This window comes from Astatotilapia calliptera, chromosome 10 (assembly GCF_964374335.1).
Source record: "Astatotilapia calliptera chromosome 10, fAstCal68.1, whole genome shotgun sequence".
Taxonomy (NCBI): domain Eukaryota; kingdom Metazoa; phylum Chordata; class Actinopteri; order Cichliformes; family Cichlidae; genus Astatotilapia; species Astatotilapia calliptera.
The window spans coordinates 25,351,124-25,369,262 of NC_137431.1; the positions used below are offsets into that span (position 1 = coordinate 25,351,124).

The 18,139-nt window shown below is 41.1% G+C and overlaps 2 protein-coding genes across 2 annotated transcripts; both read left to right on the plus strand.

Moving 5' to 3' along the window:
* Window positions 1-467: 467 nt before the first annotated feature.
* On the plus strand, window positions 468-13,786 carry ddx46 (DEAD (Asp-Glu-Ala-Asp) box polypeptide 46). Its single transcript, XM_026181810.2, has 23 exons — window positions 468-628; window positions 799-957; window positions 1,959-2,081; window positions 2,408-2,495; window positions 2,671-2,839; window positions 3,047-3,288; window positions 3,589-3,699; window positions 3,864-4,029; window positions 4,143-4,263; window positions 4,459-4,634; window positions 4,881-5,002; window positions 6,355-6,433; window positions 7,355-7,437; window positions 7,647-7,811; window positions 7,928-8,090; window positions 8,466-8,659; window positions 8,785-8,922; window positions 9,276-9,425; window positions 9,573-9,800; window positions 10,014-10,232; window positions 12,446-12,590; window positions 12,993-13,066; window positions 13,183-13,786. The coding sequence occupies exons 1-23, from the start codon at window positions 612-614 to the stop codon at window positions 13,228-13,230; spliced, it is 3,180 nt and encodes a 1,059-aa protein (XP_026037595.1). The 5' UTR covers window positions 468-611; the 3' UTR covers window positions 13,231-13,786.
* A 126-nt stretch (window positions 13,787-13,912) lies between these two features.
* c10h5orf24 (chromosome 10 C5orf24 homolog) lies at window positions 13,913-17,479 on the plus strand. Its single transcript, XM_026181811.2, has 2 exons — window positions 13,913-14,205; window positions 16,272-17,479. Exon 2 carries the CDS (start codon window positions 16,275-16,277, stop codon window positions 16,896-16,898), a length of 624 nt encoding a protein of 207 aa, XP_026037596.1. The 5' UTR covers window positions 13,913-14,205; window positions 16,272-16,274; the 3' UTR covers window positions 16,899-17,479.
* The last annotated feature ends 660 nt before the right edge of the window (window positions 17,480-18,139 follow it).

The window sequence follows — 18,139 nt, forward strand, 5'->3', positions numbered from 1 at the left end:
CTTTACTATTCATGGTTCATATTGAAATTTAACCAATCTTCTGGCAAATATTTGCTACGTTGAACATTTTGCATTTAGATTCACCCCAGTAGTGACAAAAAGCTGCCATTGGAGGATTTTTTTTTTTTATATTTTCTTTTCAAATCCAGTGCGATCTCTCATGTAAGTCTCAGCTTTAAAATGTGGAAGATAACAAGAAAGATAAATAGGTTTTTAATTTATAACTCTGTGGTGGAACCAATAAACCACTGATCCTCCAATTAATACATCTTATATTTAAGAATGAGAGCATTTTAAAATGTTTCAGTTCCACGAAAGATAAAGAGATGAATAAGGTGAAATAAATGAAAATGAAATCATCTTCATAAAGTTCGGGAACCGCTCACAAATGAAAAGCCCTGCGACACAGCCTGTGATAAGGCTGGGGTATTCTGACCTCCCACCACCTGGTGGCGCAGCAACCTTTTACCCGTGGAGTTCAGGAGTTGTAGAGTCGCACTTTTTTTACGTGCGGGTTCAAACACACAAACATCCACTCGACGCGCAAGACTCGTTTATTTTTTGAGAACTAATTTCACTTTTTTTGCGAGACTTATCTGCGTGGGTTCGAGATGGGACGTGAGTCGAGGTATGTCTGGACTTTTACGGTTAGTCTGGTGCTGGTGAATCGAGTGTGACTAACTTCTGTTTGAGGAAGCGATTTTAGATTAGCGTTAGCATGCTGGCTAAAAGCGTACTGATGTTTATGCACGTTAACCAAGAGCTAATCTCTCATATCATGTGTTTTTTAATCAACAGGCATTACCGGAAACGTTCCGCATCTCGGGGACGGTCGGGTAGCCGATCAAAGAGTCGCTCCCCGGACAAGCGCTCCAAGAAAGACGAGCGGAGCCGGAGGGAGAGGTCACGGAGCCGGGATCGCCGCAGGTCGCGCTCCAGAGACAGAAAACGAGCCAGGTGTGTGGTGGTTTGAACTTAAGTTTAAGTGTACACGTAAATAAATACATTTTGAAGTGGACTGAAGTCTTCTGGTGTTTACAGCCTGAACACAAATTGAAGTTTTTGGTCACTCTTTTGATCCGATGTAACAATACTGACTTTCCAACCATATGCAGGCAGAATGACCATCTCTTGCAGACTTGCACAACACTTCCTGACCTATAATACGACGCAACAATACCAATTGCAGTTCTGGGTTCATTTCAGTCACTTTATCTTGCATCTGTTTCAAAAGTCTGACATTGTTTTGGTTGTAGCCTGCCTGTTGTCCCATTTCAGCTTCAGCATGCAGGTATTCTGTTAATAAATCACTCCTGGGGCACTCGCTAATCTCACACTCTTTTGTTTTCCCACTTGCAAAGATGAGTAACTTGACTCGCAAACATTACAGTTCTTGTCCAGAGCCAATGAGAAAAGGTCAATTGTCTGCTTGGAGAGGGGCACATTCTCATTTTTTTTTTTTCTTCCTTCAGAGACATTAGGACAACAGAGTCCACCAAAAACTCTTTGATAAACATCATCAGACAATAGCCTGCTTTAATGGGGGGAAAAAACAACAGGCTATATGTCCAAGCTATACGGTGATGAACAGAAGCCAAATTTAGTTTTTAACAAAACTGTTTACTGCTGTTGCTCTGTCTGGTAATTATCTTTAATTTCAGTAGAATTGCATCCATTGATTTGAAAATTCTTTTGAACTAAAACTTTCACATGTGTTGAATTTTGCAAATCCAGTAGGACAGTGGATAAAAATCACAGTGATGGCGAAGAATCGTTTTGAATCGAGACAATGAAAACTCTCGTGCACTTTTTTATGATACAGTTTTATTATGATTAAGCTATTGTGAGGTTTCCTTTCAGATGCGCATCTGCACACTTAAAAAGCTGAAACTGACAAAACTGTTGTCTCCCTGTTGATTTGTCCTTTTACATGTGATATGTTTGCCTTTGGCTTCCAGGCGCTCCAGGAGCAGGGAGAGGAGGAGGTCGAGAAGCCGAGACAGGAGGCGGTCGGGCAGCAGAAGCCGAGCCCGGAGGTCCCGCTCTGGTAGCCCCAGCAAGAGCAGTAAAAAGGATGAAAAGTGAGGCTTTAAATTCCCATCTGTGAAATTGAAAACACACAGAGTCTTCTACTCTGTACTTCCACTGTGTTCTTTTGCTGGCACGCAGAGTCATGTAAAGATGCTATCAGCAGCCAGGATGTGAGGCATATTTTCAGAGCTTGGCGACAGTTAAAAAAAACACCATATAATATATGGAGCTTTCCATTTTTATAAAGATTAAACTGTCCTCTAGAAGTGGTGAACGGTATAGAAGACCTTGGAAATTGGATGGATGATTTGCTTAATCTGAGCAATTCCATAATCCCATCTATTACACTTTGTCTTATTTTCTTTTTCCCTTGCAGGGCTAAAAGCAAAGAGAAGGACACCCTGGAGCCAATAGCTGAAAAGAAAAAGATTAAAGAGGAGAAAGAAGATGAAAAGGTTGAGGATGTAAGTTGGTTGATATGTTTATTTCTGCTAGCTTGAATGCCATTGTCCTTTCTTCATGTTTTTCTTTGCCCATAGAAAGAACTTTAAAGTGCCTCTTTGTTTGAAATAATAAGCAAGTAAGTAAAGAACATAACGAGAAGTAAAATATTTGTGCTTTTCCTTTGTTTTCATGCAGCAAGACTTTGACCAGAACAAACTGGAGGAGGAGATGAGGAAGAGGAAGGAGCGGGTGGAGAAGTGGAGGGAAGAGCAGAGGAAGAAGGCCATCGAAAACATCGGAGAGATCAAGAAAGAACTGGAGGAGATGAAGCAGGGCAAGAAATGGAGCCTGGAGGACGATGATGGTGAGGAAGTAACTGGAGGAAACACTGTTGAATTTTTACTTTGGACTTCACGAGTAGTTTAAATTGTTTAAACTGTGTCTAACAAAACTTTATCTGTGTGATAAACCAATCAGTCACCCTTTATTTGCTTTAATTTTATCAGCTAACTGACCAATACTTGCTATAGGTTTATCTTTGCCCAGCATCTTAATTAACTCTTCATTTCAGACGATGACGAGGACGGTTCTGCTGTAATGGAGGGAGATGATGACGAGGAGGCGGACGGGAAAGGGGAAAGGCAAGAGGAGTTAAAGGATGGTAAGAAAGAGGGTGATGACGATAAGGACAAGGAGACTCCCATGGAGCAGCAGACAGAGGAGGATGATATAGATCCCCTGGATGCCTACATGGAGGAGGTGAAACAGGAAGTGAAGAAGTTCAACATTGGAGCCATGAAAGGAAATGATAAGGTGAGGACAAAATCCCGCATTTTGCAGTGTTATCCTTATTGCCCAACCCTCCCCAAAGTCATTAGGATCAGCTCTAAAAACACACCTGAACTAAAAATCTTAGAAAAAATGTTCAAATGCAATTGAAGTTTGTCAACATTTTCCTGATGTTTGTGTAGTTGCTATCATTTTGTCTTTAGGTGTTCATCACTGGAAGCGTGTGGCTTTGGGTTTATCATCTACTAGTGTCAGACCAGATGCTGCCTTTATGGATGTTTGTTCTTCTGCTGATGAATATGCGTGTCTTCTCTTCTTCTGCAGAAAGGTGCAATGACTGTGACCAAAGTGGTGACAGTCGTTAAAACCAAGAAAGGACCTCACACGCACAAAAAGAAGGGAGAGCTGATGGAGAATGACCAGGATGCCATGGAGGTGAGATTTTAATGCTTGCTTTGATTATATAATAAAGGTTAAACCTCTTCTCTCGCTGCCCGAGAAGCTGATATGAATGAAACAGAGATCCTCAGTAATTAATCTGCTTTCTGCTGATGGGCTCATCTTTTAACAATCTAAAATGATGCTCATGTGTTTGACAGTACTCATCAGAGGAGGAAGAGGTTGATCTCCAGACGGCTCTGACAGGCTTCCAGACCAAACAAAGGAAGATCCTGGAGCCTGTTGACCACACAAAGATCCAGTATGAATCGTACCGCAAAAACTTCTACGTGGAGGTGCCTGAGCTGGCCAAGATGACTACAGAAGGTCAGTGAGAAAACCATATCTGTTCTATGATAAACGACTTGTCTTTTTCATGCTTAATTACCTGTTTAAAATCTCTTTATTCAATTTATTTATTTTATTTTAAATAAATACAGAAGTGAATGCGTACAGGCTGGAACTGGAAGGCATTACGGTGAAAGGGAAAGGCTGTCCCAAACCCATCAAGACATGGGTGCAGTGTGGAGTGTCGATGAAGATCCTGAACGCCCTGAAGAAGTGAGTGTGTCTCTGTGTGTGCATGTTTGAAAATCATTGTGCAGTGAGCAGTCTTTTCTCTTTATATAAAATCCATTAATAAGCCAATAAATATGACCATTCATATTCACTCAAGACTAGCCACAAATATATAATTAATATATTGGGATTGCATATGACTCTTTCTGACAAGATGCTCATGGTTTTCTTTTAAAGGCACGGTTATGAGAAACCCACACCCATCCAGGCCCAGGCCATCCCTGCCATCATGTCGGGCCGAGACCTCATTGGTATTGCTAAGACCGGCAGCGGGAAAACCATAGCTTTCCTGCTGCCCATGTTCCGACACATCATGGACCAGAGACCCCTGGAGGAATCTGAGGGCCCAATCTGTAAGCAACAGGAACTTTTATTTTTCCTTTGGGCTTCTCACTAAAATATAAATAAACTCATCTTTTGATCACATTTAAATAAAAACATATGAATCCTGTCTGATTCCTTTGCTTTTCATAGTCCGGGTTCAGAATCCAACTGTAGGTCAGATGAAGACCAAATGGTCAAGTTTTTTTTCTTTTCTTCCTTTTTTTTTTCCTAACGACAACAATCCAATTATCCTGTTTTTCCTCCCTTTTACACAGCTGTAATTATGACTCCAACCAGAGAGCTGGCTCTGCAGATCACAAAGGAGTGTAAGAAATTCTCTAAACCGCTGGGACTCAGGGTGGTGTGTGTTTATGGAGGCACGGGCATCAGTGAACAGGTAAGTGTGCGCTGTAGCACAACTACATCATTTTAGAGGTTTAATAGACCTATGGTGTCCATCTGAAATAGCAGCTCATGCTTTTCAGTAGAGCCAAAAATGGATTTATATATTGGATGGTAGGGTTAGATTTTGGTATAGACGACTTGAAAGCATGGATCCATCCTGCCTTGCATTAATGATTCAGGCTGATGTTGATGTAATAGTGTGGGAAACTACAATAGGTTGTTTTTAAAAAAACAAACAACAACAAAAGAACAACTGCTGCTATAATAACTGCTTACAGGACTACTGTCAACATTGACAGTATAACACAGGCTTCAGAGCAAATTGTGGTTCCGCTTGTTCCATCCATGTACATGTTTCTGTGTGGACAGTGAGTGGAGAGAAGGGTTTTCACCCACTGCAAAACACTTCCATGCAGTCCTCCAAAATGCCAGTAGTGCATGTCAAAAAATACTGTATATCAACAGCACAAGAAGAGTGGCCCACAGACCGGCTGTAGCACTTATTTGTTCGCTGCCTCAATTGACAAAAAGCTCTGTGCAGGTAGACCGTAGATGGGCCATCCCTGGACTTCCAGCATATTGTGAGCGAGCTCTCCCTGCTGAACCATAAATAAATTCTACTTTAACTTTGAGGTGGAGTAGAAGATTAAACCTGCTTCTTTTTATGGGCAGCAAGGGGGTGATTCCTCCAATTGCAAGAAGATTTTAAGTAGTAGAGTCTGTGCTATAACAGCCCTTGGTTTCCTTTACTCTGTTACCTGTAAGCACTTTCCTGAAGACTTGAGTCTAAATGATGGCCATTCGTCGTCAGAAAGGAGGAATATCCAGGTTATGTTCACTGGCTAACGACTTGGATTATCCAGGCTCTTTACCAGGTGGTGATATCCTCAGTTTGAGTCTCACTTTTCACATCTAATTTAAAAACACCAAGGTGGTGATGTCAAACTGAACGTCACCAAACAGCAGGTGACGACATTGTGGCCGCGTCTACCTTTTATACTATCAAATAACGGCATAAAACACCTACCTAAAATTGGTCTTCTAGACTATTTTGCAATTCTTGTATATATTTAAACAAAAACATGCATGGCTGAGACTTCTTAAAAAATATATTGTAAAATAATTTGAAGAATTTTGGAGGAAACACCGATTTGAGACCCAGTAGCACAAACTTCCAAATTCAAGTTGCTCATTATTGTATACGCTCCTCGTGCACCATAATCACTTTATTGTGTTTGTGTTGGTATTATAAGTGTTTAAATTCTGGACATTGTTCCTCCCTCAAAACTCCTGTAACAGAAAGAAAATGTGTGTTTTTCCTTAACGCTGCCTTCTGTATTATAGATCGCTGAGCTGAAGAGAGGAGCTGAGATCATCGTGTGCACACCAGGAAGAATGATTGACATGTTGGGGGCCAACAGCGGTGAGTTCATCACTCTTGGTCGTGTCGCTTCTCTATCCTTATAGGACATAAATGCAAATCTGCTCATTTGATGCCTTTTCTTGTTGCTTTGCATGGATTAAACAGTATGATACAGTACATAATGAACCAAATCAGTACTACTTACTAAACTGTTGGCATTATTTGACCACCTTTGGGATCACTCATATCTACAAGACTGATGTGTTATTCCCGAAGCTCAGGCCAAGTACAGGTAGGTGGACCTGGTGCTGCCTCCACGGTTCCTCTGACTTAAAGCAGGAAACAATCGTAATGTTTGATAAGTGTATCATAACATGGATGTAAGGTGGTCAGGGGTATGCACTGTATTATATCAGAGTTTTGCATCATGTCAGGTTATTTTGACTTAATGTGCTGCTTCTGGGAGTAAATATGATTGTAGAGTCCTGCGCAGCACTGAGCCTTTGCATAGAAATGTGAAAAAAACACTATTAGTGTACTTAGAAAGTAGCTATTACATGTGTGTAGCAGTTAGTATGATAGAAGGGGTTTCTTGTTGCTTCCACACATGCGAGGTAATCTGTAATATGTTTCCCTTGTAGGTGAAAAGGCGCTCGCTCAGATAGTGCTTGATGTGGCTCCATCTCTTGTATTATATGTTTTACAGGTCCCAGTTGCCCCTGAGATGGTACGCAAGACGAGCAAAGAAATGAACAGCCTAAAATACCAATGCAATAAAACTCTGGCCACTTGAAAAATGTGCTGAAATTAGGATGCCTTGATTTATTGTCCAGTTGTATCAAGTAGTTGTATCATGGAAAAAGCTTTTCTGTGTTTTGTTAGACTAGTTTCATGTGATGTGAAGAAGGCAGGATGCCTGTTAAGCCTTGGCGTTGTTCATATTTAACTGATTTCCTTATGCCCGTCTTCCTTAATGTGTAGGTCGGGTGACCAACCTCCGCAGAGTCACATATGTGGTCCTGGATGAGGCAGACAGGATGTTTGACATGGGCTTCGAGCCACAGGTGGGGGATCATACATTAACATACAGCTTTTCATGCATCAGTAGCATCAAATGAAGCATTTTTAGTGTATAATGTTTAGCACTTGAGGAACGGTTGTCACAATAATGTTTTATAAAGCCAGGACAAATCAACTTTGAACCTGCAAAAGAAAATGTTCAGTGACAAAAATTCTCAGATATATTTTTTTCCCCCTCTGATTCACACACCAGGTGATGCGTATCGTTGACAACGTGCGTCCAGACCGTCAGACGGTCATGTTCTCAGCAACTTTCCCCAGAGCCATGGAGGCGCTGGCTCGCAGGATCCTGTCAAAGCCCCTGGAGATCCAGGTGGGAGGCCGCAGTGTCGTCTGCTCTGATGTGGAGCAACACGTGGTAAGCCATTTATGTTACATCTCACTAAACAGTAACTTTCCCTTTCAGTTTCTCTGCTTACTAGTTCAGTTTTAATTCCCCCCCTTTTTAAAAAGTATCTGTTTTTATTTCTGCAGCTAGTAATCGATGAGGACAAGAAATTCCTGAAGCTGCTGGAGATTCTGGGTCACTACCAGGAAAAAGGATCTGTTATCATCTTTGTGGACAAACAGGAGCACGCAGACGGACTGCTCAAAGACTTGATGAAAGCCTCGTACCCCTGCATGTCTTTACATGGAGGTAGTGAGCCACACTTTGACTTTGACAGCCATATGATGAATAACAAAGCTACTGTGACATCACCCTCTGGTTTCTCAAGTCTCATTTAGAAGCCTCATTAGTTTTTTTTTTTGTTTTTTTTTCATCATATTGAATCTTCATTGGCTAGCAGATTGTCAATCACTTTTCAATTTCAGGTATTTGGGATGATCTGGTCTGTTTAAACAACGACCAGGAATATTAAAAAGTCTCATCAAACCACATGAATTCATATTTTTTTTTGTCCTCCTAATGTGAATATACAATCAGTCAGTTTTATATCTGTCAGTTATATTTTTAGGTTTCTGTTCTGTTATGGCCACATTTACTACAAATTAGTAATTCTGTGTCTCCAAGGAATCGATCAGTACGACAGAGACAGCATCATCAACGATTTTAAGAATGGAGCGTGTCGTCTGATGGTCGCCACCTCTGTGGCAGCCAGAGGCCTTGATGTGAAGCAGCTGATCCTGGTGGTCAACTACAACTGTCCCAACCACTACGAGGACTACGTTCACAGGGCCGGGCGCACGGGCAGAGCAGGCAACAAGGTCAGCCCCTTTAAAGGGAGCTCATTTAATTTTAGACATCAAAAACTAGGAAATTTGTGTTGACATTTGGGGTGTTTTGTTTTTGGTGGTAATCATGTTTAAATCTGTACACATTTGCTTCTCAGGGATACGCCTACACGTTCATCACGGAGGATCAGGTTCGCTATGCTGGCGATATCATTAAAGCTCTGGAGCTGTCGGGCTCTCCAGTCCCACCAGAACTGGAGCAGCTTTGGGCCTCTTTCAAAGACCAACAAAAAGCGGTAAGATAAAGACCCGCAGTAGGCAATCGTATATTTTAGCAGTACTTACTGCCAGGGAGAAACGTATGTTGAAGTTTCTGAAGGTATTAGCAACGTCTTTCTGCACATGTAATGCATCAGCTTAAATATCATGTTCATTTTTATGCTTTCTTTGCAGTTACATGGTGCTAGTTTGTTGCTTCTATACTTCGTATTTCATTTGTTTATTGTTTTCTTATATTGTAAATGCTTAACATTAATTGGGATAAAATTTGATCTTTGGTGTCTCAGTTAGTAAGCAGATTGAAAAGGATCTAGAAGAACAATGTGACAAACTTGAAAGCTTCTTTCTTTCCTCCCTTTGCTCTGTGCAGGAGGGTAAGACCATTAAGAGCAGCAGTGGTTTCTCAGGAAAAGGCTTCAAGTTTGATGAGACTGAGCATGCTCTGGCCAATGAGAGGAAGAAGCTGCAGAAAGCTGCTCTCGGTTTGCAGGACTCTGACGATGAGGACGGAGCCCTGGATGTGAGTAACTTTTAAATAATGGAGATTTAAATTTTTTTATTTAAATTATTTACTTACCTCTGCTAAGCTGCTTGGCTTCAAGTTTTTTTTGTCCTCTAATTGCAGTTCTATTATTATTAAACATGTTTAACTGTTATTCCTTCTTAGATTGAGGAGCAAATCGAAAGTATGTTTAATTCCAAGAAGAGGGTGAAGGATCTGTCTGCTCCGGGCGCGGCTGCTGGTCCAGCTGGAGCTGTTGCCGCCACAGCGGCTGCCCCCGGAGGTTTGCCAGGACTCGGGCCTACGTCTGCTGGTAACATCCAGAAATTGGAAATGGCCAAAAGGCTGGCGCTCAAGATCAACGCTCAGAAGAACCTGGGCGCTGAGGCTCAGGTACGTCAAGACTCCAGTGCCACCGTGAAGTGGACGGTTGTGCACGTATTCATGACACAGCTGAGATTGCTGGACTTGTGATTTTTCAGACTAACCACTTAGGTTTAATTTTTATTGTGTCCAATACTTAGTACCCACAAAAATCCTAGGACCTCAGCTAGTAATTAAAACTTTGTTTGCATTGTGACAATTACAATTACTCTGTGTCTACAGGATGTAATGCAGCAGGCAACCAACGCCATCCTGCGGGGCGGCACCATCATGACCCCCTCAGTGTCAGCCAAAACCATCGCAGAGCAGCTGGCAGAAAAGATCAATGCAAAGCTCAACTACACCCCGGTGGAGAAGCTGGAGGAGGAGCGGCAGGCGGCTGAGCAGGCTGAGACAGTCAGGAGATATGAAGAGGAGCTGGAGATCAACGACTTCCCTCAGGTCAGCGGCACACAGCGCAGGGCTGTACTGAAATATTCAGCAAGGATCGGTTTTATTTTTACTCTTTGTTTTTTGGACTCAGGTTTTCTTTTCACAGCCGCTGGGTTTCAGTAGTTTAACTCGACTAAGTCATTTCTCCAAAACAGCATAGGGAAGGAATCATGAATCTGGATGTTGTTGCTGTGTATTGTCACCAGGGGTCTGTGTCAAAAATATGGGGATCAACTGTCTGCATGCTAGCTTATTTCTGTTTGTGCTGTTGTTGGATTGTTAGCTTAGCCCGTGCTGCTGATAAGCCAAGCCAACTTCCTTTAAAGCACTTTAAAAAACAGCAACCACTGATAAAACCTCAGGATACAAAAATAAAGATATGTTAGAATAAAATAAATAGAATTAAAATTACAATGTAAAATAAAAGCATCAAGACAGAATTAAACACGAGTAAAAATGTAAAATCAAAACGTAAAATCAACATCTCACACTTGGGAAAAGCCAAGATGAAGAGGTGGGTCATAAGCGCAAACTGGTAGTGAAGAGGCCTGTCTTTTTAACAGCAAAGAATTCCTCAGTTTGGGAGCCGCCATGGCAAATCCCTGTTCTCCCGAGCCTCCACTGTGTCCTCGGCACATCCAGGAGCAGCTGGTCTGCTGATTTGAGCAACTGGGAAATAAAACAGCTCAGATGTCGTGTGGGGCAAGGCCATGTAAGGACTTAAAAATGAGTAAAAGACCAAACAGAAGACAAATCAAAACATAAAACAAACTTTTGCTTTTGCATTTTTTTTCCTGACTACTTCCTGTTAAACGGAGCTCTACTATTGCTCCCTTTGTTTTTCAAGCCCACTTTAAAAAAAAAGAAAGAAAAAAACCCCAAAACTATTATTATTTAAAACTTTTCAACAAATTTACAGACATGTAAGACTAACCTGCAGCTACCTGGTTAACCATACATTTGTATATAAATAACGAATGCGTAATGGGGAAATCTAAGGATCATAATACATCATAAGGCGATAAAACAACATCATCAATATGATTATTTATTGATTCCTTTGGTGGAAAGTTATCCAGACATAAGGTCATATGTGAGTGTTGACGATCCACCCTGTCACACCCTGTCTGTTTCCATCCAGTAGTTTTGCATGTGTTGACATTCCCAGCAGACATAATGCTCTGCAGTTTGGGAGCCACAATTCCTCCAACACCCAGATTTACTATTATTAAAGTGTACTTTCATGTGGGGAGCAATAACAAAAATCCAGCAAAATTCCTTCAAAAGTTATTTTTCCTGCCAAATGCACAGATATCCTGTCATTCTTTTTGCATTATTGTAAGACCTCCTTCTTCTCTCATCTTGCTTTTTATACGTTGTGTTGAGTGAACGTTGCTAAAACCCCTATAAAACTGAGAGATGATTCCCATTTTAGAGTCTGCTCACTTTTTAGTCTGCAGGCATTCTACCCATACATACCAGAAGTTCCACTTTACACGTCTTTGAGTGTTTTCTTTGCTTTCTTTTTAGTGATTTTCACACCACACCAAACCCATCTCCTGGTTGTGGTTTCAAGTGAAACGCGTTCAAGTTTTTCTAGCATAGACGTTGTTTCTCTAAGTGTTTATGTAAGACTTACACTGTCGCTTTTTTTAGCAATGCAATTTCAGATTTAAAGTTGGAAAGCCATTTGTACTTTTTTTTTAAAACATCTGTGAATGTGTGTTCCTGATTTGCTTACACGTAAGTCTTGATTATTCTCCATTGCGAACACGGATGCAGACAGCTGGAGACCTGAGGGCCTAGTAGTCATTCCTGTTATACTCCTTTAAAATCCACCTCTTGCATGTAGTTGGTGCATCATGATGTAAAGTCTAACATATGCAAATTTGAGTGGAAAATTAAGCAAATCCATCTATTAAAAATACTTGACATTAAAATCCTCGACTTCTTTAAGCTACTAAGAAAATAACTTTCTTTTAATCTCTGATTAAAAAAGCTAAGCTGTTCTAATTTTTGGCAAAATGTTTATGCTCAATACAAATGCTTTTTGTCCGGGAGAGGGGCTTATCTTTTAGATGACAGATGCTTAAACTGAGCGTTTTGTGTTTTTTGTCACGACTGATTAACAATCAAGAATCCCAAAGTATTTTGTTTCTTCCTCTGAACATAAAGCAGACAAAAAAGGGCTTATAAAATCTTCCTTTTCTTCCTTCCCTCAGACTGCCAGGTGGAAGGTGACATCTAAAGAAGCTTTGCAGAGGATCGGTGAATACTCTGAAGCTGCCATCACCATCAGAGGAACGTACTTCCCTCCAGGCAAAGAGCCCAAGGAAGGAGAGCGCAAGATCTACCTGGCTATTGAGAGTATGTGTCAAAGAACGTCTGTCCTTTTTTTTTTTTTTAAAGTCCTGACACCTGATATAACAAGATATTTTTAGGGCAGCTGTACAATTGCTGAACTCTAAGGTTCAGTGAACACGAACAATGAACATGATAACTTGAGAACAGCACAACGCAGGAAGTTTATAAACTAGTTATCACACGGAGCAGATAATCTTGACTTTTCAAGTTTTAAAGAAGGAAAAAAAGCTTTTGTTGGCTTAAATCATGCTGTTAAAAGTGCCTCTTGCAAAATACAACTCCTCCCTCCCTTTTGGTATTTTTTTTTTTTTAATTACCTCGAAGGCAATGAATTTCCTAATGGGGTGTCCAGTTTCCTTAACAGAGCAGCCTATACTGAATATTAACATGTTATTTGTGTTGTAGGTGCAAATGAACTGGCTGTGCAGAAAGCCAAAACAGAAATTACACGGCTAATCAAGGAAGAGCTCATCCGATTAGTAAGTATCTTTTTGCTCACACATGTTAAAACATGTCATCCACTCTTATTATGCAGTGACTTTATGCCGAAAATGTTTAATTTTATTTCCCGTTTCTTTCTTTTTCCCCCCCCCAGCAAAACTCCTACCAGCCGACGAGCAAAGGCCGGTACAAAGTGCTGTAGAGGATGAACCGAGGCACACCGGAGGAGCTTCCATTCCTCATCTCCACAGTTTCATCCAAGTTGTTGAAGAATATTTTAGTCAAGATTTTTTGTAATGTGTCCAACTTTAGTTGCATTTTGTTTGTTTGCATTTTTGACCCCCCCCCCTCCCACGCACGCACGCACGCACGCACGCACACACACACATATATGTCCAATGATTTTTATACCATCAAACCAGCACAATGCTGCAGTGAACTATCCACAATATGTCTTTAAGTATAAGACCTGGTTTCATTAATAAGATGTTTTTAGTCACATTTATGTAGGAACACCACACCAACCATCATCTTTATGAAAGATCCCAAGAAAACAATGTTGCTAAGAAAATAAACTTGTTTCCAGTCTGTTAAGGTGCTTCGTATTTGTTCAGACTGCTAATGTTAATTATTTAATAGCAGTTCTTTGTATATTATTCATCAGTGGTGGGAAGTGATGCTTGGTGAGCATTAAAACTGCTTCATGGCTCGGTTTCAGGATAATAATCTGAAAAATAAAGTCGTTTTTTGAGCCTTTACTCTCGCTTGTTTGGTGAAAATTAGAATTTTCAGGACTTGAGAGACAAAAAAAGCGTTTTCCGTCGTGAAAGCAGTTCAGGAGGAGGGGAAGGAGAATAACCTCTTCACATCCCCAGTTTGCTGTTGTGCGCATGCTCAGACTGCGCTGCTGTCTTATTAATTTTTAATGGAAAATGGCTGCGTTTCTTATCCAAACCGCTGGAGCTGGGAGATGAAAAAAGGAGCCGTCTAGCTGACCACATCTCACCTCTCATCGTCGCTCGCGTCGAAACTACCCGATGCGGTGATCGTGTGTTAGCGAACCGATGTCCTGTGGCGAGAAAATATTCTGGAAAATGGATCGACTCGCGCTTTGAGGGGGATGAAAGATCATTTTGCTCCTTAACCCTTTCTGCTCCGAGATCTGCGAACAATCGAGGTACAGTAACGTTAGCGCTAACGCGGGTCTCCGGAGGGGCATTTAGATTCGTTATGCGGCTCAAATGCGAGCACATAAATCAGCTCTGTCCGCGGTCAGCTGCCATGTTGTAAACAGAGTAAACCAGTCTCTGTGTCTCTTAAAAAAAAAAGCCCGTTATTCGGGCCAGGAACGAGGCTACGTTCAGCCCTCGGTGCTGCTCGTTAACGGAGAGCTGGAGGTTTTGTCTGAATGCAAAGATGCGGAATCCATGTGCATTTTGTTTTTTGTGAATGAATATTACTACTGACAGTGTAGCGTGTGTGATGGTGAAAGTCCACACCTCCCTGCGTCCCGTTTCCTCTGCAGAAAAGGCGACAGCAGCTGTGTGCACTCTTTACTTCACTCCATTTACACTCTTCATTACTGTAATTAAAGTGTGCAAAGCAGCCAAATGCATTCAGTCTAACGCGGTTTTATGACCGGCGAGAGGAGAGGTCTTGCTCTAAGGCACTTCAGCACCACTTTGGTGAGGTCTATCCTTATTCTTAAGGTCGAAGCTGTTTATGGGACGTATGTAATCATATGCTGTTTGTTAAATTATGAAACAGCTTTTCATGGTCGAGTTAACACGAGAAAGTCTGCGTGTAAACAAGCGAACTAGATGTGAACTTGAGTTTCTAAACAAAGCATTTTTCATCGAGATCTATAGTTTTTGTATTTTTTTTATTGTTATTTCAATATTTCTAATAAGTTACTTTTAATTCTGTTTAGTTTCAGGGGATTTTCTTGTTTATTTTAATAGTTTCAGCACTTGTTTTTTTGTTGTTATATGAAGGGTATTTGCCTGGTTATATAGGTAGTAGTAGTAGTAATAATAACAATAATGTTTTTTAACTTTTAGGGGTTGTTGTTGTTACATGAAGGGTGTGAATCCAAATTTCTAATTTGGTTTTAATTCTGTTTAGTTTCAGAGTGGATTTGCTTGTTTTTCTTGTTTACTTTTAGTTTAGTTTTGTATGTTTCCGTGCTAATTATTATTGAAGGCAGATTAGGAAGTTCAAAGCTGGTATTATAAAACAAGGACAACACTGTGTGAAGGCAGTTGACTCACAGTCATTATAATAAAAACAAACAAACAAACAACCCAACAGATTAACCAATGCCTCCTCAGGCTGAAAATAAATAAAATAGCCCTTTATTGTCACTGTACATGTAGAACTAAGTTATAAGTCCTCCATGCCAACTGTGCAGGAACAAAATATAAAGAGTAAGACAGCAGGAATAAATAAGAAACAAGAGAAATTGGAGAACAAAGTGCTTAGAAGTAGTGCAAGTTAACTAAGACTAAGCATATTTACTCAATATTGTGGATTACTTTTGTAAGTCCATTATTGTTTCTGTTAGTTTGCCTTTCTTTTTGAGTCTACGTTTTATTTGAGGTCTGATTGTTGGGTCTTTATCTTATAGTACAAACACCATGAGACAACAGTTATTGTGTAGTTTGTTTGCTGTAACAACCTCGACTTCAGCACACAGCCACATTACAGTATGCTGCTGCTCCTTCTCTGCAGAGCAAAACAATCCTCAAGTCCTTTCTTCTGTTAAAATGGTTCAGATATAGCATCGTCTCCCACCTTCATGCACTTTGAAGTTTCCCCTTTCAGTGTGCAATGTGGTCATTGTTGCCCCTTGGTCATAGTAGATGCTTTCAGCCTTCTACTGTCAGCGTGGCAGTAATGAGCCCTTAATATTTAGCGCTGACACTAAATTTGAACTTTGACCAGCAGCACAAAAGTGAAGCTCACTTCAGAAATAAGCAGCACCCTTTCTTGACCTTTCTTATGAGAATAATCTGTTGGGATGGGATTAGACCCACCGTGTGTAGATCTGGATTAGACCAGATGATGCTTTCAGAATATTTCACTGAAGTCTTAGTGTTCCCATGTTTCTTGTCTTCATGCAAATATGGGTATGATCAGTTTCAACTGCAGAGTTGTTTTTTAACTTTAACCTGACATGGCACTATCCAGAAAACATTAGTCCTGATGTTTGAGTGATGATGCATTATTTCCAACCCCCAACAGAAGATGATGCGCCAGGTGACAACCAGTGACTTCTGCATGAACAGCAGGCCGTCGTGCCTAGCAGAGGACAGCCACCACCCCACTGCTCACTTTGACCTGTGCACCTCACAGGCCAGCAAGTTCTACCCTCCTCCCCCTCCATCATCCCTCCAGATGACACTGGCTCCCATGGCCTTACCCACCCAGAGCCACAAGCCCATGGTGTGCCAGAGACAGGAAGTTCTTGGGGGTGACCCCCGCTCGTCTGGAAAGCTAGCAGGGTTAAAAAACACCAATCAAGCAACAGATGATGCCAAGAAGAAGAACAAGTCTGTCGGGAAGACGGGCAGACGTGGGAGGCCTTTGGGAACCACCAAGCTAGCTGGTTATAGAACCAGCACAGGGCGACCACTCGGCACCACCAGAGCTGCCGGGTTCAAGACGAGTCCTGGAAGGCCGCTCGGTACGACCAGAGCGGCGGGGTATAAGGTCAGCCCCGGGAGGCCTCCTGGCAGCATCAAGGGCCTCTCTCGCCTCAACAAACTGGTTCACAGTAGCACTTGCAGCGGAGCAGCTTTCCCCTATCCACTACCACACAAAGAAATCCTCTGTGAACCTTCCTGCAAAGAGAAGCCCGCTAATGAGTAAAGCCTGTACCCCGTTTCTACTTCACCCTTCGTCTCTGGAATAACAGACAGACACGCACAGGTTTCCTGCCACATATTGAGGGTGATTGCAAACTTTCCTAGTCTGCTGTGTGGCAGAGAGAGGGGAGGATTTTTCTATTATTCGTGTTTGTGTCTTTTGTGTGCCTGCCACCTGATAAAATTACTGTTTTTCAGTGCTAGAGATCTATAGTGTGCGAAAGGTTTCACTACACAGTGTACACATTGCTGTATCTGTTTTCTGGGGAGAAAAAAATACCAGATATTCATTGAACAAGAGGCTTTTATCCAGCAGCTACTGTGGTAGTTAAGTCTTAGAGTGTTACATGTAGCAATTTAACGCCAACAAATGTTGGAAACTTGGACTGTCCTGTCAGATTTTCTCTTCACGATTATTGCCGATAACGACAATATTATTGCAATTTTGCAAGTTCATCTACACCGTTGTCTATTGCATAATTTCTTTTGAGGCAATTTAATTAAATCTCCAAATAAATGGAGTTCGCAAGAGAGTGTGTAACCATAGCCATGCAAAAGCATAGAATAAGAACAGCTACACAATAATGTATGATGTGATGTTGATCATTTATTTTTAAATTATCGAGGAAACCTCTAATGGAAACAATTCAAAATCTTGTTTGATGTAAACAAGGACATTATTGCTGAACTACAGTTTGTAATTTAAATGAGCTGCCGTCATGAAAAACAGGCAGGTTGATAGGAAGTAAAGAAATATAGTTATAGAGGAAAGGTTGGTAGTCTAGTGGTTTGCTCAGTGGCACTTCAAAAGTAGAAATCTAAATATTTATCCAGCATCCAAGAACTAAAATCTGACCGATCCAGTTCCACTCAGCTCCTCATGTAACACAAAAAAGGAATTCCTCCTAAAAACAGATTTTATTCTCTAAATGTCACATTGCAAAATATCTACATATTATTTGCATGCAAAACCACTCAACATGCAGATCATTGTTATTCAGCTAAGGTTTTGTTTGTATTTTTTTAAACTAAAAGTATAAAACTTTAAAAAAAAATGTACACACCTTCACAGCAACACTCTTCGTCTCTGATGACTTGCTACAAATTGGCTAATGTGGACTGTGGTTGCCTTTTTTGTTACATATTCGGCACAGAGAAGCTGTAGACATTTGGATGGATGGTGTTTTTGTATTTGATCACTCTTCACAGCCACTAGCTAGTCCCAGCAACCTGCTGGCTTATTTG